Source organism: Neopsephotus bourkii, unplaced genomic scaffold (assembly GCF_033783945.1).
Source record: "Neopsephotus bourkii isolate Nb327-2 ecotype Australia unplaced genomic scaffold, CSIRO-AGI_Nbou_v1 NB_1763, whole genome shotgun sequence".
NCBI lineage: Eukaryota > Metazoa > Chordata > Aves > Psittaciformes > Psittacidae > Neopsephotus > Neopsephotus bourkii.
In genome coordinates, this window is record NW_026902237.1 from 724,346 (window position 1) to 751,527 (window position 27,182).

The following is a 27,182-nucleotide window of genomic DNA, read 5'->3' on the forward strand; positions in this document are numbered from 1 at the left end:
TGTGCAAATATTTAGCAAACATGAAATTGCCTTGAAATGGTATTGACACAGGTACGATATGATGGGCCCACCGAAAAGAGCACAGGCTGTGGGTCTGTGAGAAATCTTTATCTGCAGAGTTTGACCAACAAAAAGCTTCAGTGTCAGTTCCCACCAGCCCTGGCTGGGTCAAGAAGAGCAAAGACTTTGGTTCTTGGTTTTGTCTTGTCTGCACAGCAGCGCAGCCCCCTCTCTGCTTCAAACGCCTTTGCTTCTCTTAACTTTATCTGTGGGGCTGAAAGAAGCGTAACACGAACAGAAGATGCTGTTTAGTGTGAAGAACTTACTCAGTGCTGCAAAACTAGCAATGACCAGCAGGCAGCGGCTGCAACAGTTTTGGTAAGCTTATCCTTTAGTTTTGTCTGGTGTCCAGTGATATTTAGTCAGAAACCTGGAGACAAAACCAGATGAATCTTATGAAGGAGTGAGATTTTCAGAAAAAGCCATGGGTTGGTTTTTTTTCTGCATTTTTAGTGCCCTTTTGCTTCTCAAGGCAACAAGCTCTACATCTTCAGGAGATGGGAGGATTTTCCCTTTTATTGTTTGTGAAATACTGCTAATTTCTATCTACTCTGCAGGTACTGTATCAATAAATAACTATCCAAATAAAGTACACAGGATATTCTTATGCATTTAGACAATTGTCATGGTCAGTACTGGGAGGGAAGTTCTCTCCTTGGAGCTGCAGGATGAATCTCTGCTTTGGTTTATTTTTTTTTCTTGTTTCTGTATACACTGGAGACATGCAGGAAAAGCATGATGTGTGATGAGGCTCACAGTTAACCATGTAGACCTGGCTGTGTGACCTGACTTCAGGTTCCTTCTCCAGTTGCATATCGCCTGTGCCTGAAGAAAAGCAGTTGTATCACAGTGTTTCAGTGAGCTGCTTCTCATGCTTGTCACATCTCCAGAATCAGGTTAAACTTGATTCCACATCTCCCTGTGTTTTCATGTCAGTGTCAGTAAGAGCATTAACAGCATTATGTAACAAATTATTAGTGCTAGAAAACAATACATGTGAATTTCATATTCTCAGGAATCTTAATATGCTGTAAGTCATTTTTATTTATAATTCCTACATTGCATCAGAAGAAAAACAAACGTTTTCTGAGTTCTGTGATTTATTTGCTAGTTTTAAAGTGGTCCTGAAGCCTGGGTAATAATTTTTTAATGGATTTTAAATTTTCACTGCTGACAATCGATGGGAACTTTCTCTGGTAAGCAGAAGTGATAGAAAAGCAAGTTTGTAAAACAATTGCAGTAAATCTGGTTTTCCAATAAACTCACCCAATTTGTTAAGCTCCTCACATAATGTTGTTTGTTATTTTTAGGGGGTTTTAGCATTATATCATAATGTCGGCATAAGCTATCACCACTGTCTCTGAGTATTACAAGTTCAGCACACTGTGGCTGATATTACAGGATAACCTAGGATCTATCAGCCTGTTTTACTAGTCCAAAGTAATTGCTGTCCCTCCTCAGAAAGGATTAAGCCAACTGCTTGACTTTACAGTTCTGCCTGTTACATTTTAACTTTGGTATGTTGTCTCATGCTCCTTCTCTGGAATTTATTTGTACATTTCTGCCCCTCTTTCAGAGGACATGGGCAACAGGGAAGGGAATGCATTTCTTGAAGGTCATAGCAATAAAACAGAATCATCATGGGAACTCAATGGTCAGGAGCAGACCGCTAGTCCTGCTTTCTGCTATATTATCTTTTCTTACTCATGTCTTGAAAACCTCCACGGATGGTATTTCCAAATCCTCTCTTGGGCAACCAATTTTACTGCTTCACTATCTGCCAGTGCAGAAATTAGTAGTGGATATTTCTCAGTCCACTTCTCAATAGAGCAAAGACCAATGAACAGACAGGGCTTGGATGTGACTTTCATTAACACATCATGTCTAAGCTAGAGGAAATTTGATCTTGTAACTTCTATGGGTGATTATCAAAATCAAATGCCATATGATTCTGAAGTCCGAAATCCGGCTGGCAGCCAGAATACACTGAATAAACACAGTGCACATGGCCAGAACTTCTCTTGTGTGGTAAGGACTAGAGCACATGGCCGTTTTGTTGATTTTTTTTTTACTTTCTTCCCCAGTGTAATGAAGAGATTTCATACACATTTATAGAAATGTATTGGTGGGGATGGAAAATAGCAAGCGCCTGCTCATCTACAAAGCACTAAGGAAGGAGGGAGAAAGAGCACCAAGATCTGTGCCTCATATCCTGTGACCCCAAAGAGCAACTCTGCAGTCTACACATAAGCTGTTTCACCATGCCTTGAACAGCTTTATGCATTCGGGTTTATTTGACAGGCAGCATGCAGTCACGTCATCTGCATTTCAGAAGGCAAAAGAAACTACATCTAATGTACAGTTTATAATACTATTTGAGACACTGTTATGGTGCTGATCAATATATTGCATAGTGGCATCATGTGTCAGTCTGACAATAAAAGTTACTTTAACTAACTAACACAGTCCATCAGGCTGATCCAGCTGGGTCATAGAATCACAGAATCAACTAGATCAGAAAAGACCTTTAAGATCGTCAACTGTTACCCCAGGACTGCCAAATCCATCACTAAACCATGTCACTAAGGGCACTTCCATGGACAGTGACTCCACCACTTCCCTGGGCAGCCTGTTCCAATGCCTGACCACCCGTTTGGTGAAGAAATTTTTCCTAATATCCAGTCTAAACCTCCCCTGGTGCAGCTTGATGCCATTTCCTCTTGTCCTATCACTTGTTACTTGTGAGAAGAGACCAGCCACCTCCTCCATTTCAGAAATGAAGTGTTCAAATGAAGGGATTGGGAGGCATTTCAGCTTCTTGCTCATTCGCTTTAGCATGAGTACAAGTCAGTATTGGATGACAAAAAGTGTATATTTTCTGCTCTTTTGAGACAGGTATGGGCCACCAGCTCAAATGAATGTTCATCTGAAAGGCCGTGACCTCCTTACTCTGCAGAACTACACAGCAGATGAGCTGAAGTATTTGCTGTGGATGGCTGCAGATTTGAAGCAAAGGATAAAGTGCAAAGGAGAGGTAAAATGCTTTAATTAACTGTAAATCAATTAAAAAAATCAAAAAGCCTTTGTGTAAAGTGTTCAGAAATATTCTTTAAATAATTCAGAGGACTTGGCAAGTGAAAAGGTTAAACAGCTTTGCACAGCTAACTCCCTGTTACTGGCTAACCCCATCCATCAACACATGGTGTACATGCAGAACTAAATGTAAGAAATGGAAGACACTTCCCTGCAGGGGATTAAATTAGTATCAGAGTTCTCCTTAATGCTGATTCAAACTGAGTGCCAAAATGCAATTGCTTTTGCCCCTAGAATTACTTCTTTCCCTTTAACGTTTCCACTGATAATAATAAGTTCATTGAAGGGCAAGAAAACATAGCAACGGTTAAAAAAACCCTCTGTGTAACTTTTCTATGCTGAAATTAAAAAAAAAAAAGTATTTCACACTGTAAATTGTATATAACTATAAAATTGAAATGCCTTGAATTTTCATGTTTCAGTATTTGCCTTTGATGCAAGGAAAATCTTTGGCCATGATATTTGAGAAGAGAAGCACAAGAACAAGATTATCTGCAGAAACAGGTACATCTGAGCATTGGCACAGTCAGATTTTATATGAAATGGTATACTGTGAGTATGTACTGAAAACACTGCATAATTTTGTACTTAGCAGTTTCCACTCAGGAGAAACCCAAAGTTTGAAAACAAAGATAGGGGTACACAAAGAAGGGTAGCTAATTTTGTTTCACCTTGCATATTAATGTAATGGGCGCATTGCTTCAGTCACTGAAATTTCACCAAATTGTTCCAAAACATGATAGATGAGAAATAATTTAACAGGCAGAAGTAAACATTTCTGGAATAAGCTCCTAGTTGTACTTGCAAGATATGCATTTCCTAACATCTATTTTTGTAAGCATCACAAATTTAATTCTTTGCAGCTTCTAATAACTATTTTTCTTATGTATTATGTATTACCTTTGTCACATTTCAGAGTATGTAATGCCTTGATATAAATTGGGGGAGGGGTGGTGGTGGGGGGAATTAACATGATTACCTACAAGGGAAGGTAACTTCATGGAGACTTCAGCATACTAGCCTAATAGGATCAGGCGCTGAAACATTATTCTTTTAGCATACAGTCCTGTGAACACTGAAACACATACATAGCTTTATTTACATGTAATTGTTCTGAAATCAGTGGGACCACTGAAAGAAATCATTCATGTGCTTGCATGTTAGCAAGGAATAGCTATGAAGTGGTGACAGATGAAAGAAAGAAAAGCTTGTCTTTCTCTCATTTCAATTGACCCAGCATCCTTTAGGCTGACTTCTCCCTAGCAAGGGGACAAGGAACTTGTTGAGTATTCACATTTCTTTACCAGGTGTGAGTGAGAAGATAAAACTAATGGAAGGAAGAAGCAGATCTGTTAACTGCAAGCATTTCTGAATTTGCCTTTGTATCCCCTGGCATAGCCATTTATCTGCTGATCCTGCTCTTTATATTGCTGTTTTCTCCAGATAAGCAGGATTTATGAATGGGTTTTTCTTGTTCATTTCCTGTCTATGAAGATCACTCCTCTTTTAATTTGAGAGGGTTTAGTTCAGTTTCTAGTTGCCTGCCATAGTGGTACATGGGCAAATAATAACAAATTCTCTGAATCTGTTTATCCCCCATGCTTCTGTATTCAGAGGGAAGCACAGTTTAGTCCTTGGTTTTTGAAGGCTTACGCAATGGGGAAGCTCAGGAAGGTTCAAATGAATTATCTTAAGGATGGGAGTTAATGCACATAAATTCATTCAAGAGGGATTAAGCTCTAGTGAAATAACCCAAATTTATTTCTGAGCTTCCACAAGGGAGTTTAAAGCAGTTTAAATTCTGTGCATGAACTTCACACCTTCAGTTAATTGGTCGTAAGTCCCCTAAGCCTAAGACTTTGTTTCAAAGGCAGACTCAAGTTTTTTCTGTCCATAGAAACTCTGTACATTACAGCTGCTTTTTAACATACATGATTTCTCCCTTGGAATTTCTAACTCAAAAAAACATGGGACCACATGTATTTCTTTTAGCAAAGTAAGCTAATTTAATACCAATTTTCTAACGTCCAGTGAAAGTGGACATTGAAGTGCTTATTTATAAGATATCTGAGTCATCTCAAATAGCATTTCCCACCCATTGCACTTTCAGCATCTTGAAAGAGGCAGCTTATGGGACAAGGTTCTGGTGATAAGATTAATCTAAACAAAATTTGCAACTCTCAGGAACAACTAAATGAAAATCAATGGGTTTCATTTTGAAGGATTAAAGACTTGGAAAACACTGATTACAAAATCTGCTCTGTGCAGTGTCTAAGAGATTGTTATGGGAGGCAGTGTCAAGGGCCAAAGCAAAGTTCAGGAAGATAATACCCACTGCTCTCCTCTAATCTACCTGGTCAGTCATTTCATCATAGAAGTTTATCAGGTAGGTCAAGCATGACTCCCCCTTGGTGAAGACATGCTGATTACTCCCAATGATTTTCTTGTCCTTAATCTTCCTGGAAGTGGTGTTCAGGATTGGCTGCTCCATCGCCTTTCCAGGAATCAAGGTAAGTCTGACTGACCTGTAATACTCTGGGTCCCCCTTCTTGCCTCCTTGAAGATAAGGGTGACATTTGCTTTTTTCCAGTCTTTGAGCACTTCTCCCAGTAGCCAAGATTGATCAAAGAGTACAAAAACATGAATTTGGAATGCACTGCAAGAGAATAGTTGATGCTTGCAGCTTTTCCAACATACTATGCTCCAAAATGCTTATCCTGATGGCATTGCAACTGTACTGAGTAATGTGCAGCTTCTTGTGGTATAATTCATTGCTCCTTTACTCTCTTGAACAGATAACAATCTTGTTCTAATACATGTTTCTGAAAACCACATTGTTTTAGTATTTCCAAGTGTAAAGGTGTTGTAAGTTTAATGCAGAACACAAGTAACTTCCATAGAGTATTTGACAAAGTAAATCCAGTTTTGTGGAGCCTACTAGATTTATTGGTGTCACTGGCTATTATATAGAAAAATGTGACATCTTTGCTATTATAGCAGAAAATGTCATCTGTTTGCAGCCAGAATCCCATACCCATTCTGCATAAAATCTTGTGTACTTTTAGAAAACAAAGGTCTTGCACATGATCATATATTACTTGTAAAATAAACATCCTCGGCCATGGCATAAAGTTGAATGCCCTGGTTTTCTTATAACTTCAGTGTAAAGTGTTCTGATTGTCACTGTTACTCTTAAAATATACAGTTGCAGTTATGTTTTAGTGAACAAATCATAAACAAATCGAACCATTTCACAGATGCTGAATGCAGACAGTATGTCACAGGGTAGAAATGGAGAGGAAGCAGTACAGGCAGAAAAGCTCTGTATGCCTTCTTTTGTTGTGCACTGGAACATACAAGAAATTGTAAGTCCTAGAAGGCAATGAGGAAACTAACAAATTCAGATGCCTTGCAATATAAAAAAGGGATCCTTCCTTGAGTTTGAGAAGGTGGCTGTGAATGTCTTCTGGTGAAGGTGAAGCAGCCCCTCTACTGTGTATCCAGTGTATGCACTGAAGGATTCACTTTGGCCCCACAGTGTAACAAGGACAGCTTGGAATGAAGATTTAACTTATATCTGTACAACCACCAGCACTTGTATCCTATGTGAAAGGGTGGACTCAATAATGTGCCACAGCCTGAGACATAAAACTGTCCTTTTTTGAAAACTAACAGTCGTGAGAAGTCTGGTCATGAGATAATAACCTATTCTGGCTCTGCAGTATGAACATTTAATACAGCTTGTTGAAGATATCAATATTCATATAAACACTTAGCATGTGGCTTTGGATATGACCAGCTTGTGACAACAGGGAGGATTAGATCCTCCACTTTAATGCAGCACTCCAGCATGTGTGTATTTGCTGAACTGGTGCCTGCATATCTTCAAAAGTCATCACTTTTTTTCTTTCTACCAATAGTCAGATGAAAGAATCTGAAGCAAAGATTCTGTCTCTGCAACTATATACAAAGCTAGAGCACAGAGCTCCTGTATTTCCAGATGGAAAGTTTTGGATGGAAATATGATCCCAGGCCCTGCACAGATGGCCAGTTCAAAAGCAAAAAGCCCAACACATTAAGACTGTGCTATATACACAGGCTCCAGGTGGTGGCTCTGACTGGGTTGCCTGATGTCTGGCAGTTCTGAATAAATGACCAGATTCCTCTTCTACCTGAACATCATTCATAGAAAACAGAACATGTCCATGGGAGCCTGCCTGTACTGTGAAACATCTACCAAATATATGTATTTAGAAGCCTAAAATGCAGAGCTGTTGTATTGTGTGTAACCTGGGGAGATAAATCACTGACATAATTGTATATGGCTTTGAAAAAACTCACAAGAAGATGGATGGAAATGTTCTGACAAACAAGATTTCATCCCTGAGGAAGAAATCCTTTTAAGGATTTCCTGCTTAAAAACTTCCAATGAATAGATAGGCTGTCATGTCTAGGCAACAGTTTGCATACGCATTCCTATAAATACAGTGCTTGTTTCTGAGCTGCAGAGGGGCAGTGAAACTATTTGAGGAAACCTAAACATTTTTTCTGCCTTACTACAAAAAAGGTTCTGAATAATCAGTGAGGGCAAGGCAACCAGCAAACGTATAGTGTTTTTCTAACAGCAAAAAGAAATAGAATAAATGACGCTTCATTCTTAAAAGTTTGTTGTGTCTGACTCTGGTCTTGTTAAGATTTGGAGCAATCCTTAATGTTGACAAAGGGAAAGTAAAATCATTCCTATTCAATAAAATGGGTATACACTGGCTGGATAGAAGAGAGATTTGCCCTTCAGGTGGGGGCTGGAACACCATCAATTTTAATCTGACTTTTAAGGAAATGGAGGCAGAAAAAAGCCAATGATTTGCCAGTATTATTTTTACCTACTGCATTTTGAAGTCTTTAGCCTTGCAGAACTGATGCCAGTGGAAGACCCCACTTCAACCCTGTTGCCCACATGGTATGGAAGTTAATAGGGGCTGCCCTGTGTCAGGGGCCCAGTTGTGTCAGCCTGCCACCTGAACCTAGTTGCTTGACTTTATCCATAAAAGGTTTCAGTATGTAGTCCTAGTTTAATCCTTATTTGAAGAGTGCTGTGGGATCAACTTTGTAATCTTTGACAAACCTGTACAAACCTCATCTTAAAGCTGCAGTACTGGAGATGTCTGCAGTGCCATCTAATGGCTACAACCACCTCCAAGCGATCATACTTACGATAGAAGGGTGTGTTTGTCTTTGCTATTCTGTGCTATGTGCAGCCTTTTTCTTCCTGGTAATGAAAAAAGGATTGGCTTCCTTCTAGATTTTGGTCACAATAAAATACTCACTCTCCAATCACATTATCTCAAAAAGGTTGGTTTATCCATACCGAGATTCTCTGGAAATTTCCTCCACCATGGATGTTAGTGACATAGCAAGATCTCCCTGACAATTTCTCTACTAGAAGGGAGTTGTTCTTATGCAGAACATCTTACCCAGTGTTCAGAAAATGCCTCACAGGGCTGCCTACAACCCAGTTCAAATTCTACACTTTGTATGTCCCCAGTTGTAGGACCTGTGTCCAGTGCTAGGTTTGTGATAAATCATTTGATGCAGTTCATAAAACATCCCCCCCTCAAGCACCATCCTCTAAGTAGCCGTGATGGACTTTACACTGAGATTCAGTGGACAGAAGCTTTAGACTCAAATCAGGGAAAAGCAGGGAGACTCGAGTGCTGCTGAAGGAAAAGCTGTCTGTGTCAGTTGGTTGCTTGTGGTAGCTTTTTAGCAGTAGTGCAATGGAAATCAGGCAAAAGAGAGCCTGAGAGTTGCCCTTAGCATGTAATTTGTCTTTATCCGATATCCATATTGTCCAGACACCTTTCAAGTTCCCCAGAAGTGTTTTACATTCTTAAATGATACACAGGTCTTTCCACGGTTTCCTGTTCAGGACTTAATTCTTCAGACCTTATCTATCCAGTTACTTGGCTCACCTTGTAAATTCCTACCTATTGCAGGGTGGAGGGGTGCTGGCAGTGCCTAAGATCTTTCCTTTTCTCTCTGTCACATTATCATTTTTAAGGCACTTGGTCGTTTGTGACTAAGCTCAAGTTTGTTACAGTATATAAATGAACTTCAGATTTTCTATCTGAGTGACAGTACTTGAAGCTTCTTGCAAGGATGTGGGATTACACCTAGTGACTCAGATGGCCCTTCTAGAATGCTAAGCCCCTTGAAGTAGAAATTCAGCATGATGAATGGATTACCTAGCTCTTAACAGGGACCCACGGTGATGCTTCTGGCAATACGTAGCCTTTCAGCTTGAATGACTGTTCCTATGAACACAGATCAGAACTCATGCCTTAGGATTTCAGCAAAGCATCACATTTGTGTGGTTTCATTCCAAAATGCATTTATTTGTGTCTTGTTGTCAGACTTCAAGTGTTTGAAACATCTGGATACCCTGCTGAGTTTTATTGCTGTAAATATCTTTTACATGAAAAAGATTTTTTTGATCTTGGATGTAAATAAGATATTCTGGTATTTAATTCTTTTTTTTATTTGTCCTCACTGTAGGATTTGCTCTACTTGGAGGACATCCTGCCTTCCTTACAACACAAGACATACATCTAGGCACTAATGAGAGTCTCACAGATACAGCAAGGTTGGTAAAACATCACTTGATTAATGGCTACGCATTTGGCAGTTTATCAGGCTGAAACCTGTCTTACAGAATGTTGGAAGCTAGTATTTTCATTCTGTATGATGTCAGAAGGCACTTCACATTTCTTAAATCTTTACAGATCAGTTCACAGAATGTGTAGCTCAGTACAGCACCATTACAGCCACTTCAGCTCTCCAGATGAGGAATATTTTTATCAAATTTGGCATATAGAGTGCTAATGAGAGTGACAGTCATACAAACAGAAACGTTTTATGTGCCTCAGTAGTATAGTTCCACTGATGACAGCACATATATTCAAACAAGACTAGAATGTTCTAGTTCTGTTGCTCCCCATGGAACTAGAAGTACAGCTCAATGGCAAATAAAAAAGCAAAATCAAAAAGCAAAGACTTTATTTATCCTAGTTAGGGCAACTGCTGGTGGGTCTTACCCTATCTGCTGTGACAGGCTGCACTGAAGGCCACTCTCATCCCCCTGTTTCAGCAGCATCAACACTTTGCAGGCAATTTAAGATTTCATGTGCCCTCTTCCACAGCTGTACCCACTGTCAGGACTGGAGGCTGGGCTTTGGCATTGTTCTTCTACAGGGACCCTTGGAAGATCTTATTCATGCCCATTCCCACGTGCATGTAGGGATGGGTAGCTAGCAAACTATCCTCATTGCCATAACAGGGAAGAACTGAGCTCAAGCTTTTTCTCTGCTGGATTCTCTCCAGTATTGCAGAAAGTAGGCAGAACGTAGCACTCCCATGTATTAAAGACTCATCCATCCTCATTATTGTGCTGCTTTCTAGGCAGCCTTTTGCAGCCTGAGTCAGGCTCGTTGCTGAAAGGTTAGTGGTGCCAGAAAGATCCTTTTTATCCTTGTGAAAGACATACAGTGTCAAGCTTGTCAGGCACAATTCAAAATATCTAATCAGCTAGATGAGGTTCCGTTGCCTCTGCTGTATACTACAGCTTTCACAATCAGTGGAAGAGGTTGTTTGAGAACTCTGTTGCTGTTCTCCCTGTGGTGAAATCCAAGGAAAACATAAAGAAAAGACTAAACATTTGAACATTTTAAAGTTCCCTTTCTTGCTTTTAACTATCGAAGTGGAACACATATGGATATTGACAGTAGAAATTAAAAATTTCTGTCTCTTGAGGCTTGAAAGTACTTAACTTCCACTCCCTGCTGGATATACAGCTCTGCCAGTATCAATATAAGCTGCAGTGATAGGGCTCAGATGTTTCAAAAAACGTGTTTCCCACTGCCTTGCTTTAGTAACTACAAGTTTAAAAGATTCAAACAATGTGTAGACTCATGGACCTACAAAGGGAACAGATTAATCTGAGATTTAACAGCCAAGTCTGAGGTACATTAGGCTACTGTGTCCTGTGGCCATTCTGTCCAGTTCAGCATTGCTAATACACTGCCATGGAATTCAAATACATTCCCTCAAAAGCATTCTTCATACATCTTGGGACATACCCACAGTTTAAGAAGGGAAGCTATAGCTTCATCAAAGTGTGTTATTTAAATGCTTCAGAGAGTATGCATTCCAGCTACAGCTCTACTGTAAAGGTAAATTCCCCCCAGTGATGTAAATAAGTATTATTCACCAAGTGTCTTGCCTTCCATTCTCACTGGATCAGAAACACAGTCAGCTACAAGAAATAAGGCAAGAAGTAGAAGTAAGAAAATCTTCCATCCAGAGGAGTCTCCATTCTATGGAGGAAGCTCCCACAATTCCCACTTCCCATGCAAGCCTTCAGCCCCCCTTTTCTCTGTCACTGCTTGCTCTTCCAGGGCAAGTCCCTTTTTATGACCCTGACCTGGGGATTTTGCTCCTCTGCTGAGTTATATCACTTGACTTTGTGGAGTGAGGGCTCCCCCAAGTCCTTACAGAGCCCCGTGTGTTCTGCTTTACTCCTGCTCTCATTGGCAGAATTATCATTGACTTTGCACAATCAAAAGAACAACCTGAGTGTTAATTCCTTGGCACTTGTGATTGAAGAATAAGATCCCAGCTTAATTCATTTAGTTAATGTAAGAATAAGAAAAAGAATGCCTGTAGTAGGCCCAGAGGGTATTTCAAGTTGTTACAGCCATGTGTTTAGGGCTCTGAAGGCCTTAGAAGTATTTGAAACTGAAACTTAAAGCAAAAGGGGCACAGATCTATAAAAGTCACAGTTTTTATTATAATTGCTGCAGGTAACGGTTGAAAGAATTTCTGCTGTGAATATACGTTTAGTGATTTATAACCTGCTTATAAATCAGTTCTTCCATGCTTCACAAGACATTTACATTTATGCTGACACAGTAGCAAAAGTTACCGCCCATAAAAGAGCTCTAAGCCTTTCAGTGCTGTTTAGCATGTCTGATATATTACATGAAATGAAATATAAGTACTGTATCTGTATTTTCCACTATAGAGCAGACCCAGTGTGCACTGCTATAGCTCAGGGGCCATAGCGTTCAGAGACAGCAGCAAAGAACTCTTAGGATGATTTTACCAGTCCACTGGCATTATTAGGGTATGGATTTCTGCATCTATGGGGAATGGGGTTTACGTCTCACTGCTTACTGAGAACACATCCACCATATGCTCCTGTAAGACTATGAATGACAATGAAGTAGTCTTGTCAGAAATGAAATCCTGTGTGCTTTCACAACAAAACCAAAACTACCTTGGATAGCAATATCCTACTTAGAATATATGCAAATGTCCCATTTGCAAATTCAGAAATCAGCCACACCAAAAAAGAATACTTTTACTTGTGTTTAATTTTGGATTCCTCAGAGGATACAATTCAGTAAAAATTTCCATCTTTCCTCTGTAGAAACAAAAGTTATTTTGAAAAGAGACATGCAGCATTCTAATACACTTATATATTCCAAAGCTTTAGAATTTTGAAATTGAGAGGATCACAGTTTTGCAAAAAGAATGAAAAGAGAGAAGGACCTTGTAGTTGGTGATAATACAGGAACCTTAAATCAAAAGTCACCTGATGAGCCTGTGTTTACTCCCCCTCACCTTCCAAAACTTTGTCTTTACTAAAGACTGTTATCCAGCCAGGTCTGTTTCCCTATGCAATCCCAGCCTCATACTGTTTCCTTTAAATTGAGTTGATTACAGACTTCTTCATCTCCTGAGACAAGGTTTTGTTTTGTTTTGTTTTGCTTTGTTTTGTTTGGTTTTGGGTGTTTTGCTTGTTTTTTCCTGAGTTCAATTTGGTTTTGATTTCACAAAGAATAAACCCGGGTTCCACCTGGGTTTCCTACTGTAAGATATGACATCTAGAAATGCTGACAGAAGGACTGCCTGCTGTCTTGCCACTAAGTGTCTAATAAAGTCTAATATCTGCTTTCAACAGCAGACAGAAATTCTCTTCAACAGAAAGAAAATCCACCAGTTTTCGCTAGTTGGTAATTGATTGGGACTGAATGTCCTCTGATGGCATATCCTCCGAAGGGACCATCTTCTCAAAATTCATTATCAGTCATGTCAGGTTAGAATCAGTTGTACTGCCATCCTAAAAGAAAAAATGGGCATCCTAAGAAAAATGGGCAATTTCCCAGTGTGATTGCTTCTTTTCCTTGGCTGGCAGGACTGGCTATGTATTGCCTAGAGTGGGCACCTGTTAGATGGCTAACAAAAGGAACCATGTATGCCATTCCTGATGACTAGTTAAGAGCAGAACAGATTTTCCACAGTTGCATGCTTCAAGCTAGAATAAACACTCAGAGAAAAAGAAACTGATGAGCTAAAAAGAAATAATGGCACAAACAGCAGCTGTTTCAATACCTTGTTCGGTTCCTCCTTTTCACTTATAGCTACTGTCAGAAGTCTTTTCTTCCAAGAGAGCTCTACAGGGAACCTTGTAACATTTTATTAGAGTTTTGCTCGGGTGAGGAATGTCCAGTGTCAGTAGAAAATATTTGTTACTGACTTCATCAGGAGATTTGTCTGTGTAAAGGCAACAGCATTAACAGCAGCATTTCCAAAAGAGAAGATGCCAGAATTCTTCACAGCTAATCAGGAAGATAGATACCACAAGGATTTTGCATACTCTTCTATTCAGTCTCTTCCTTGTTTTATTTTAAGGTCCTATTAGAAATAACATGAAAACACACAAAATACTACTTCAAAGTCAGGCTTCAGGGCCTGATTAAAACTCAGAAATGCAGAGAAAGGCAGAGGTCCAATCCATATTTAATTTCTGTAAAGAATTCAGAGCACACCAAGTATACTATGCTAATCTCTCACTCTTTCACACTTTGGCAAAATGAGGTTAAAGCCAGAGTGGCACAGTGACTCCTGCGTGCCCCTATCCATATACCGAATTTCAAATTTGGGCATTACTTTAACACTGATATCATGTGTTTCAACACAGAAGTTTTTAAGTAGAAGAAGAAGAAAGAACACGCCAGTGTTATTAACCTCCTGTTTCTATGTTCATTAAGGTCAGTAAATAATTGAGGTAATCTAAGATATATCTGTGTTTCTAATCCTCACAAAGGTCAGGCTACCGTACACTGACACTGTAATAGTCAGTCAAAGCTACATTTGCTCTTCGCTAAAAGTCTCAAGAAATCTTATACTTTGTCTCTTCTGAAGTTACCAAATTCTTCAAATGTTACAGTCTCACACAATCACTTATCTTAGTTTGAATACCTTCATATTTATTGATGTTTTGTCTGTAGCTACAATCAAACACTGAAGAGAAGAACATAAAATACAGTGGCAGTTTTCTTTTACTTACTATAGTTTGTTAGTAAGTAGACCTGCTTACTTATTAGAAGTTTATTAAATGCCTGGATTTAAGTTTGTTATGCAGACATGATAAATTATTCAGATAGCTGAAAAAAATGTGATTCATTGCCACTTCTCATTAATATTGATGTGTTGCACGCTGAAGAGTGCAGCAGGGCTGTACTTACTATGTTTGACTTGTGTATTTTCTGCCATTCTCCAGGGTGCTTTCCAGCATGACAAATGCAATCTTGGCTCGAGTTTATAAGCATAACGATCTGCATCTAATGACAAAACAAGCCACTATCCCAATAATCAATGGATTATCCGATTTACACCATCCTCTCCAGATTTTAGCCGATTACCTAACTCTTCAGGTAACAATATAATCCCCCTTTAATAACAATTTTCTTTTTCTCCAACTCTTAGTAAGTATTTGGGGAAGTCAGGTTCAAAAGCATTTATTCCCAGGGGTTCTTTTAGGTGGTAGCTATATGGCACTTGTTGTTTGAAGAGATATGGATCCAGCAATATAATTAAGAAACTTTTTTATTTAAAACAACTACCTCGTCCTACCAACTGTAGTGGGACTGAAGGGACTGAAATGAAACATAAAATTAAGTAGTTCATTGGAATTAGGCTACAATTCAGAAAGTGGGCAAGGAGCTTTGCGTATTACATAAAAGTAATGTCATAATTTTTGGCTCAGCCAAAGCCAGTGGAAGATATTCCAGTGACTTTAAAAAAATAAATCGGTGGTTCACTCTTGATTCTTCCCTAACCTATGAATAGTTTAAAAGGAATCACTATCCGGAATTAGGAAACTGGTTAAAGATATTTGTTTCTAAAAGCCACTTAATGCTACCAGTGCAAACACCTAAAGTTCAGGCATTTAAACCTATTTAAACTTTGCTCACTTCAAGTAATAGTTAAAAAAAAAAATCATATTTTGTAGTTTAATGCAATAGCTGGTTTGACAATAGGATAATGTTTCACACATAGAATACCAGATGTTTATCTGTGAACAAAAGGACTATGCTGTTTTACAATCAATTGAGGAACTGGCTTATAAAAAAAAAAAGAGATTATTATACTGCAATGCTGGTTGACAACTATGATGAAGTCCTCTGACCTTGTTTACTTTCTGAATGAATAAAAATCACACTGCTTGAAAAAGAGAGGGCAGAGCAATTTCCGGATCTATTCATCTGTGTTTCTCGGCTGTTGAAGACTTTGATAAGGGACATTCAGTATGTGAAAAAGACCTAGTGAGAGTAATAATAAATTATTCATGCCTTAAACTTTAAATACTGGAAGAGTGGTGTGTTTAGCAAAAATTGTTTTTCCTTATTTGGATTAGTATGTTTTTGTAAAATTTTCAATACTTGAAGACACCAGCAAAAACTGGTGAACTTGAGACTAAAATGCTCCACATACCCCAGGATAAGGTTCATTTGGGAGATCACATTGTGCCAGCCTTAATGAACTGTTCAAATTACATAAGACAGTAAGCTGTAATGAGAACATCGTCAATCTTTATATGTCAGAAGTCCATTTAAACACTGTGTGCAACTGTAAACCAGGTGAATCTTATAGTTTTGTTATATAGAGGCTTCTGTCTTGCAAACAGCTTATTAGCATTTTATCACTTGTGAATAACAAGCTTCAGGAATAATCTCTGCCCCTAAACCTGGTTTTATCCAGGTCACTGACCACAGCACCAAAGTCCAGAGTGCTGTTGCCCTGTTCTCCATCTCCAGGCGATGAAGAGAGACCACTGAGCATCAAAACGCTCTACAGATGCATCTGTTTCTTCGTTGATACTAGGTGGAAAACTATGGAGAAGAGCAGAATCAGTGCATGCTCTGTTGATCACCCTCTGCTCCTCCTCCATTGTGTCCTTGTACAGGGCAGCCATCTCCAAGTGAACATGAGCCCCCAGGCTGGACTTTTCTTTGGGTTGAATGCCTCGGGCAGCAGCAACAACAGATGGGTATCCTTGTTGAATCAAGCACTGGGGAGGACATCTTTGGAAAGTGTCACTGCCTACTTTACATTATGATACATTATGAGGAAACACAACCACATCACTTTGTGCTCAAACAAAAGAAACGATTGATGTGTAGATGTATCATTACCAAATGAGCACTTCCAGAGACCTCAAGGAATGGCCCAGCTTTTGGACAGTCCTGGAAGCCTTTTAAAATTTACAGCACTTTCCCAGGCAGCATAATATGCAGAGCTCTGTTTCTTCCATCTGTGTCCAGCTCTCTCCTAGGCTTTCCAGCACGTTCCAGGAGGTCTTTAGAGGGCAGCTGGGTGGCTGCCACTTCACCAAGGGCATGCTGCACCACTGGTTTCTGACCCACTACCCATTCTTGCTTTCTCACCCAGGAGTGAGGATCAGGCAGGGGGGAAATCTCTCAGCTCCCCTCAGTGCAATGTGGGTGTTGGCACTGCCTGTTCTTTCCTTTTCTGACCTGCCGGTCTGCTGCCATTTTTCCTCTGTTCACTGTATGTACAGAGGTGGAGAAGACGGGTCTTAAGCCAGTAGCATGGAATACAATGGCATTTTAATCTTATAATAAACTTTAAGAGGTCACAGAACTAGGAATAACACTTAAAGAAGTGTGAGTCACAGGGTCTAGTTGTTTCTTACCACAATCAAACGTCTCATGAGATTATCAGCAGGGTAAAACCATGTTACCCAAGAACTTCCTGCAGTAAGATTAATATGGAGATGTTGAATAGTTCCTCTGATTCTCTAAATTAATTGAAAGTTCATATATAACATTTGCACTGCCTTTCTGCTATGCAAAGGCAATATATTTTGCTCATACAAGCATTCAAAATACAATAGTGCCACAGACTGCTAACCTTATACATAAATATAACTACAGATTATGCACAGCTTATTTGTCTTTAAAAATGTCTCTTCCTTATTTCTGTAAATATTTTCCTGCCTGTATTTGCTCCTTCCTGCTGTCAGTACATAACTAAAATGTACTTTCTTTTCTCTCACTTTTTTCCCTCCTGCTGCATTGCCAGTGGAGGATTGCATGCACTCTGGCCCTCTTCATGCTTAGCACATTTTTATTCTTCCATTTTCTAAATCCTTTCCATTTTATCACATGCCTTCTTGAATCCTCTTCAAGCATCTTCTCTTTGATCTGAAACTGCCTAATTTTCTGGTTTATTTTGTTAAAATGTATTCTTGCTTGTAGCTTCTAATTCCCTTTTCACAGGTGCTTTTTAGTGTGCTTTTTTTATTGTAGTCTGTTGCATTCCCCAAACAATGTGGCTGGTTTATTTTCAGGGTTGTCAGTTCACATTCTGTGTTCAGGCTGTTCTTCTCAGATCGGAAAGTGTGCTTTGTCATGAATACTGGGGCGAGATTCTTCAGATTGAACATACTCTTGCCCAGTGCCCCCTTCTTGACCAACTTGAAGCCCTCCACATGTGTGACATCTAAGATGGCTCTGCCCTTTAATACTGTGGTCAGGATTAATGCCCTGTGTTATGCTAAGAGGGATGTAGCATATGTGCTACCCTCTCTCTTAAAAGTTGTGTTGATCTGAGTTTGCTCTTTATTTATAACCCACTAGAAATGGTTGTAAATGTTATGCAATGTGATTTTGAGGGTTTGGGGATTTGGCCTTTAGAGACTGTGAGTGCTGGTACTGTGCACATGCAGAGCCACTTCCCTGTGCTGAAGACATGTAACAGCCCCTTGCTGAGCCCGCCCGGTACCTCTCAGTTTCCTGGGCAGAAGCTGTGGCTCACAGCTTCTGCTCTGTGAAGCTTGGCTGGAGGGCAGCATCACACAATTTGTATTCCAGGGACAAGCAGGGAACTGACATTGATTCAATTGATAGTAATGTCATTGGCTCTATCAGCTAACTTGTAGTTGACTGCAAGATGGCCAGACTGGTAATTAGAACGGATCCATATGCCACTAGCTTTTTATGTCACTGGTCTGATGGGAAATGTCTTTTTCAGAAAGAGGTGATTGGCATAAGAAATACATCAGTGATTTCTTTTTAAGTAGTGAAACTAATTACAGTGTTGTCCAGCTTGAAAAGGGCTGCCATATACCTGAACTTCTCAGTCTGTCACCCAAAGAGCTCAAATTTTTATAGTCTTCAGATTCACCCCCACCATTATCATTATCATCATCATTATCACCATCATTACTGTAACAATTAGAAATCCCAGCTAAGATCTGGTCTGATCCTTTAGGATATACTGTTTCAATCAACAAGACAAACCCCAGTGTGGGAGTAAGAAAGATAAATGGACCAGCATCTGCCTTTAGCTCAGTTTAAGAGTCAGTAGATCCAGGTTTGCCCAGTTTCTGATTTACTGGATTGCACTGTCTCTCAAAGGGCTAACACTGTGACTAGTCCCTGCTTCCATGTTAAATTTTGACAGATTATTGATTCAGTATTCAAAAGCTTGTTTTAATTGAGGGCTGTTATGACTGTTGTGGTCAAACATTTCAGAAGTAATCTATAATGGTGTCAGAGTTTCAGCCTAGCTGGAAGCAAGTCCAAGCAGAGGCAGACACGAATATCCCTAATTAGCTTAACTAGTCTTTTCTGAACATACAACAGTGCTAAGTCACTGAGCATGTTTATTATTTCCCAGGGTTTGATACACTGATACACTGCAACCACAGCTAAGAACAGAATGAAGCATTGTAAAAACAGCATGAGGGTGAGAAAGCTGACTGTAAAAGTGACATTAATTATTTAGCAGGGATTTTTCATTACAATAGCAAAGCCAAATTTCATGGCACTACAGCAGCAACCAATTGTTTGCCAAAGAGGCATTCATCAGGGAGAAGGGTTCTAGACTTTCTAAATATGTTATTTTTTGTATGGCTTTACTAGGAGAATAAGTATTTTGAAGTGTAAAGAGAAACTGAAGAATACCCAAGCAGGTAAAAAGCCTGTATCAGTATAATAGAGTTTGGAAAAATGGAAGAGGGATGTAAGGGGAAAAGTAGCTTCAGAAGCTCATGTGATCAGCATGTATTGTAAAGATTCTGGTTTAGCCTAAAGTGTTAATTTGTGGCAAAACACCCTGAGCAGGATTCCCTCTGTGCAATTGTATAAGCACATATTATAAAACAAACAAAAAATAAATAAATCATCTCATTTACGGTAGCTTTTGTATTGCCTCAAAGCTTTCTGGTTCTGACCAACACAATCATGTCATCTTTCTTGGAAGCTCAGGGTATATGTGTGTAAGCAGTGCAATCACAGCCATGGTAAGCTGGCTTTAGATGAAGGGGTTTGAGATACAGCAGCGTACCAGTGACAACATAAAGCTTAGCACAGGATACAAAATAGGCCCCACTAGCACGCACACCGCTTGATTCTGCCTTTTCTGCAACTTCTTCCATTAGCTAAATGTCTTCATTAAGATTAGCTCAGCTATGTCCACTCTATACAGTAGTCACTGCAGATGTGGCTTTGCAATTTGCAGTGCACATTGAGGGTCATTACACAGACATCTCCAGTACTTCATATTTTATCTGTAACAGCTAGTAGCTTGGGAACAGAGAAAAGTATTCAGTAGACACTGTGCTTCTTTTAATGCAGAGTAGCAGCTGGTAATAAGGTGGAAGTCATTTAACACAGCAGTGTATTTGTGACTCACTAGTGAGTGCTTTGAGCATTAAGGCTACAATGCCTATTTTTAAACCGTAAGATCAAAAGATCTCAGGGCTGTCTCATTTGCTCCTGGCTGTGGGTTCATGTCTCAGCTATCACTAAGCACTAGCTGGAAACAAGCCCTTAAATAAATGCTTCAGTTTGGTCTTCTCTTAGAAGTACCACTGCTAGGAGATGTGCAAGGACTTTGAAAGATCCTTAAGAGACCTGCAGAGCTGTTTCACTGAAATAACTTCCATGCCAGCAAAGTTCTGATTTGCTCTCCTGTAAACACCCTTGCATCAAACCTTTGCCAATAAGCCTGCTGCTAACAAACATCAACTGAAAAAGCGATAGTTTTGCAATACCCTAGTTTTAGCCCTTAAACTGTAGGCAGCCTCAGACTCTATTAGTTTTAGATTTCAATGGTATTTTAATGCCATTCAATATTTCAAATGCTACTATTTTTGACACAAAATTGTGGTCATTGGCAGAAATGCCATTAACTTTGTTCTGGAACAACTTCATAACTATTTGTTTAGAAGAAACACTGCCAGAAGAGAAGGGGGTAATCCCGGCCCTTTCTCTATTCAGTCTTTTGGCATCTGCTATGGCTGCTTGCAAAGTTGCCAGTTAGGACAGCTCTACAGTGTGGATGCTTATCCTCTCTGACAAGCATTGAATCATGTCACACAAAGTGTTGAAACACTGTCTGGCTTCCAACTACTACAATACAATTGTAGCATGGCCCAGTTTTGAACTAAGAATAAAAGGCTCTCCATCATGTCTTTAGTCTTTTGAGTCACGAGGTGGAGTTGTACAGAGCAGGCATATAGAAACATTTGGTTATGTCTTTACAAACTTTCTGGTATCAACTTGAGTGCCTATAACCATGTATATTCAAAACAATATGGCTAAAAAGGCCTTATTTCCTGTTTTGGAAATATGAAAATCGTATTACTGTTGTTCCTCCTTAGACCTTATCTGCTGGGGGGGTGAGGGCCAGAGTAGCCGTAAATGTATAGGCTGTAAGTGCCAGTGGGCAAAGCTATAGTTAATGCTGAAATGCTGTTTCAAGTTCGTACAATCCACACTTTGGCTGTACAAGGCAGTGAAAACCATGAGCCCATGAGCTGCACAGCTGCTTTCAAAGTATTACTTTTTTGCTGTCCTGTACAGCTGTGACAGTTAAAATGCACTTTAAGGCCATTCTCAATAGGGATATTTTCACAGTTTGGGGGAAATCTGGAATGAGTGCTATGCTAGGTGTCATCATTGCCTCTAAATAAAGAATTTCTACCATTCACTAATATTTATGAGCACCAACTCAAAGCTGTACAGGTTACAGCATTACTGTGTCCCAGCCTCAGCTTCCCCGTATGTCATACATGTCAATGTGTCCTTCTGCAGTACTTGACCCTTCATGTAAGACATGGGAGGATTTTTCCTCTCTGGCCATCCTGTAGCTGCAGTAAGTTTAATTAAAAGTACGGTTCCATGCAGCTAGCATTTGAAGGTAGCCAGCCTTCTTTGCAGCAGACCTGTCTGATGAACCCCTCCTACCTAGGGCATCAGCTTCCTGGAACATAACCTGAGGGCTGTCTGATTCATTTGGCAGGAGCACTATGGTGGGCTTAATGGGCTTACAATCACCTGGATTGGGGATGGAAACAACATTCTCCATTCCATCATGACAAGTGCTGCGAAGCTGGGAATTCACTTGCGTATTGCAACTCCCAAGGTAGGAAAGCCATGCACATGGAGTAAAGAAGGCAAACTGCCCATTCTTGTCTCAGCCACTTGAACAGTTACCAAGGGCCTCAGATAGGGTTGTTTGCATGTATCTTGCATGCCAGCTTCCAGAACCAAGGTTCAGAATACTGATTCAGTTATCTTGATGCAAAGCAGAATTCTACTGAGTCCTACTTCAGAAGGGCTGAGGGGAATTTGTGACTGCAGTATAAATCATGGAAGATGATAATTCCACTTGTGAAAGTGTTACAAAGTCATCCAATGCCCACTCTCCCCCCAAAGCACTACAAAAATTGTTTCAGATTTGTGGAAGTGTTGCATCTTGGTTGGTTCACAGTGATGATGCTGCATTGTAGTACGATACAAAAAATAAAGCAAAAAGTTTAGGTAAAAACCTCCTCCTATGTATAGTCTTTTCATTCTGTAACTGTTCTAACTTATTTTTTCTTACCTTATCAGAACATCTTCCACCAGTTTATTTCCAAAATAAACTTTCAACAAAATTAACATAATTTCCTCAAGTTTTACCACTCTGAAAGACATTCTTTTTCCCATGGCAAATGGTTCAATAAGTATTTTTCTAACCAGTGTTAATAATCAATTAAATCTTGTATGTAAAAAAAATCAGTCAAATACTGTATGTAAACCTATCGCCTTTTTCGGCAGGGCTTTGAACCAGACCTCAAGATAACTAAAATCACTGAGCAGTTCTTCAGTGAGGTAGGAACCTAAGAAATAGGCTAGTAGAGTAGCTTAAATAGAGTTTATTTTTGTTATAAACAAAGTTGATGTTTCTTGTCTTCCATATTTTATTCACATTAGTATGGTACCAAGTTACTCCTCACAACAGATCCTTTGGAGGCTGCAGACGGTGCCAATGTCTTAGTTACAGATACATGGATAAGTATGGGGCAAGAAGAGGAAAAGAAAGAAAGACTAAAGGCATTTCAAGGTTATCAGATTACAATGCAGGTAAAAACTGAGATTTAGTTTTGTGGTTTAGTTTTCTGGATGCTTTTACAGTTTGCATTTATGAGAATCAACATCAGCAAAGTGTGGGTTTGGTATCTTTTTGAGTTGGGTCTATGGAACAACCACATTCAAACCATCCAGCTTGAAAAACTCACAAAAGTAACAAAGTTTGGGTTATCTTATACACTGCACATGGCTTGGGCTCTTGCAGAGCTTCCCAATGAGGCCTAACTCCAGAACATGTGCAGGAGAGTTAATCCTTCACTTCTTTATGACCTAAAAGCTATTTCTACCTTTGCATTTCCTCTTTGATACCAGAAATGATCCTTTATGTTTTATTTAGAATGAGCAGCTCACAGATAAATTCCTAAATGCCTGGGCAGCATTTGGGGCAATTTTGTGTATATCTGTCAATGAATAAATCATCACATATATGTCTTTAAAATCATCCAGTGGAAATGCTTATCAGCATAAAATCAGTTAGAAGATACACAGAATCATAAACTATTAATTGTATAAGATTTTTTATCTCATACATCTTCCTTGCTGGAAGGACATCTTCCTTGCTGATAGAATTACTGGTTTTATTGACTGTATTGTAACACAAATTCACAAAATACTATTGATGTCTCTGAACAGGCCTAAAATGCTTAAATTCATTGTTTGTTGGTATTAGATCAATATATTATGAGTGACAATATAAAAGGAGAAAAAATACAGCCTTTTAAATCATGGTTTATTATGTTCTTGTTACAATTATTGATAGATTATATTAGTGTGTGGCATTCAAATAAAGATTGCAATATATTGATCCATTAGGTCCCGGGAGTTTTACTCCCCTACTAAAGCCAGAAGAACAGGAGTAAATGTCTAACTTCTGTGAAGTCAGCACTGACCTCGTGCTGACTTTCATGGGGATATTCCCATATTTTTTCCAAATGAGGAATTCTTTTACAGTCAGTGGAATCCTGAGTTCATCAGAGAAGTAATCAAAGTGAGAACTAATATAGAATTTTTTAACCTTTTACTAGTTAAAGGTTTTATTTATGTCCTCACATGTTTTTATTTATATATTTATTTTTATATGCTTTTTGATCTACAGACTGCGAAATCTGCTGCTTCCAACTGGACTTTTTTACACTGTTTACCCAGAAAACCTGAAGAAGTTGATGATGAAGTATTTTATTCTCCACGGTCATTGGTTTTCCAGGAGGCTGAAAACAGAAAATGGACAATTATGGTAAAGAAAGAGGGTAGCAGTAGTTAGAAGTCAGTCAGCTTCTGTTTTACCTTACACTACAGGCTTGATTCAGCTTATTTCCTCAATAAATAGCGAATATTAGTACATATACTTCAAATGCACCCCATAACACATCGCAGTTTTTGACTACAGGCAAGATATATATGTAGCATAAATACTCCCGGACACAAATGTGATGTATTTTGATCTTAATCTGCTGTTGTTTGACCTATTTTTTATCACTAAGTGAAACCTACAGTATAAACTTTATTTTTTTTTGGTATTTAAATCACTGGGTTTACTCTAATGATTAACTCAGCTGCTCAATTTTAATACATGTCAAATCCTGGAGCCCCAGGGACTGTATTAGAGACTCCAATTTCCCAGACACTTAAAGCTTCTGCAGTTTTCTCTCAGGAAAAGCTGCTGCTGACATCAGTGGGAGCTTTCCCTGAGAAAGTGATGCAAGAACAAAGCTTTAAAGGGCCTTGAAAAGTTATGGTGTGGGTAATACTGTGTGATCCATGGGAACCATGAGAGGACATTGGCATTTAACATAAACCATAACTCCTGTCTCAGCATTCCTAGAATTTCAGAAAATTACTGCCAGATCTCAGTAGCCTGTTATTTATTGCTGGCGTTAGAGCCATCATGTTGACAAAAGCTAGTAAAAACTTTCAGAGGTGAAAAAAACCCTCACCAGAAATGGCATTGTCATAACTCTCAGATAAACTCTAGGTGTGCTCTTAGTGAACAAGTGATTGAGTATGGTATTTACTAAACCATCAGATTTTACATGGTCAAATGTATTAAGAAATTTGTGTTAAATGTATAGCTTTAGTCTTAGAATTCAAAAAAGTGATAACATTTTTTATTTTAAATTTTCAGTGTTTCTAATTGCCCTAAATATTATTTTTTCAAAAAGAAAATAAACCCTTTACTGTACATTTTTTCCAGCACACATTTTTGTTTAAGGTGAGAAAGATGTCATATTTATGTTTTATCAAGCTATAAAAATAATGAATGCCTGGGTTTTGTGTATCTGTTATTTTCTATCACTTTCAGCTCAGACACCAAACTGGAACATAAATTATTTGCTCAGCTGTAGTCCCAAACAGAGCCGAGTGGAGGTACGACATGGGTAGCAGCAAGAGGCTGCGCAGCTATATGTTCAGTCCCCACTGTGTGCCTGGGACTTCCTCTCACGCTGAGCAGTGCTGAAGGGAAAGGCAACAAGACCACAACCCCTGAACCTTTGTAAATCCAGTTCTGGACCAAAATAACAGTCTGCAGTCAGATATTGCTGTGAAATCACAACAGTGTGAACCTGGTAATATATTGTCAAAAGCAAGCATGAGGTTGTTGTGTATACAGGTGTGGGAAGGCCAGCAGAGCTGCTGCAACACCGTGTGTTATTTAGCTGACATTCCAAATATTCTCATTTCACAGCCATACCTTTTTGTTGTAGTACTAGAGGAGGGCAGGAGGGGTAGGTGACACACTATTAACCTCAGTGAGGATTTTCCATGTTATAACTCAGAAAGTATCGCTACACTGGGATAAATTTCAAAGTCCTTGTTCTAGTATGGATCTCATGGATGTTAATGGAAGTTCTGCTGAAATCCACAGATAAGCCCACATGTTCTTTGGGCTCCTACAGAGTTTTCTAGCAGTAGCAGAGGATGGCATATAGCACACCAAAAAAAGGCCTCAGTCTTTGATCTAAATGCTTTGTCTGAATTTGTCCTAGGCTGTGCATTAATATATTTTGTTCACACTAAGAAAACCTATCAGCTGCAATACAGAACAACGTAACTGATTTTCAGCTCTTTCCTGATTCATCATCAGAAATTCTAGCAAATAAATAAAAGTGGGCAGTTTTTTGTCAGGACAATAATTTTCAACACAAGACTTTAGAGAAGGAAAGTATTTCCCCCTTATTTATTTTTATGGAGTGTCTGTTTCCAATGTGATTGGATTTTTTCTTTTCTTCTCCTCTAGGCTGTCATGGTTTCCCTGCTGACAGATTACTCACCACAGCTACAAAAGCCTACATTTTGATGCTTGGATTCCTGCCAAGAGAAAAAAATTCCTCATCGGCAGAATATTCTGGTCTGCAAATACATCGATCTTCTTCAGAAAGGATCAAAGCAATGAATGCTTCTTTAATAAAACTGTACAGTTAGCTGTATAATATTGAATTACATCCGTGACAATGTTAAAGACAATAAATACCATTGCAAAAGCTGCTTTTCATCTCAGTGTTCCAGGCTGGCTATCCTTTCTAGTGGTCAGCATCACAGAAAATATTCCAAGGGTGCACTTTAACGACTGGCTTTATCAGCATCAGAGACATAGCATAGTCGACACCTAGCTGTGTTGGAACTCATATAGTGTAATATGACAGACATAAACTTCTCCCTAATCCTGTGCATTTAGTTGCTGATCTTGGGAAGTCTGTGCAGAGAAACAGTGCTTTAGTTTCCCTTGGTTGCCCACACTTCTGGGAACCTGTTTCTGTCCTCCAGCCAACCACCAGTTCCTGCTCTTGTTTGACACTGAAAATATAAAGACCCTGTGAGCATAATCTCCCTTTCTGACATTCCTGTGGGCTGACACAGGACAATATTGCTGTGGAACCAGAATAGATCAGCTTCTGCTAAGCTGAAAGCAGCAGAGATGGATAGCTGGATGGAACCAGTTGATTCTTTGTCCATCTCCCCTAAACCTTCACTCCCTAAACAGAATTTTGGTTAAAAAAGCAAATTTTCTATTTCTTCTTTTCTAAGCAAACATGAGGGCACTGTAGGATGGAACCATGCACAGCTCCTTTGTGGAAAGAATTTAGTGCATTTTGTCTGCCTCTGTAAGAGGTTTCAGCTAATCCTTCTCAGTGTAAACAGATTCATGACATTTGTGATTTTTTATGATGGCTTGATGTGCATGTTTAATATTTCAGGTAAAGCTTTGAGTACTATTAAAAAACACCTTCTTTCTAACTAATTCTG

At 39.2% G+C, this 27,182-nt stretch overlaps 1 protein-coding gene across 1 annotated transcript; it reads left to right on the forward strand.

The window, feature by feature from the left end:
- Positions 1 to 26,430, forward strand: OTC (ornithine transcarbamylase). The gene is given in 11 exon segments (XM_061378060.1): positions 1 to 379; positions 1,224 to 1,308; positions 2,952 to 3,094; positions 3,576 to 3,657; positions 9,709 to 9,796; positions 14,777 to 14,930; positions 21,829 to 21,951; positions 22,629 to 22,682; positions 22,785 to 22,934; positions 24,037 to 24,174; positions 26,176 to 26,430. Coding segments are annotated over 11 exon segments (1,155 nt in total). The 5' UTR covers positions 1 to 301; the 3' UTR covers positions 26,236 to 26,430.
- The last annotated feature ends 752 nt before the right edge of the window (positions 26,431 to 27,182 follow it).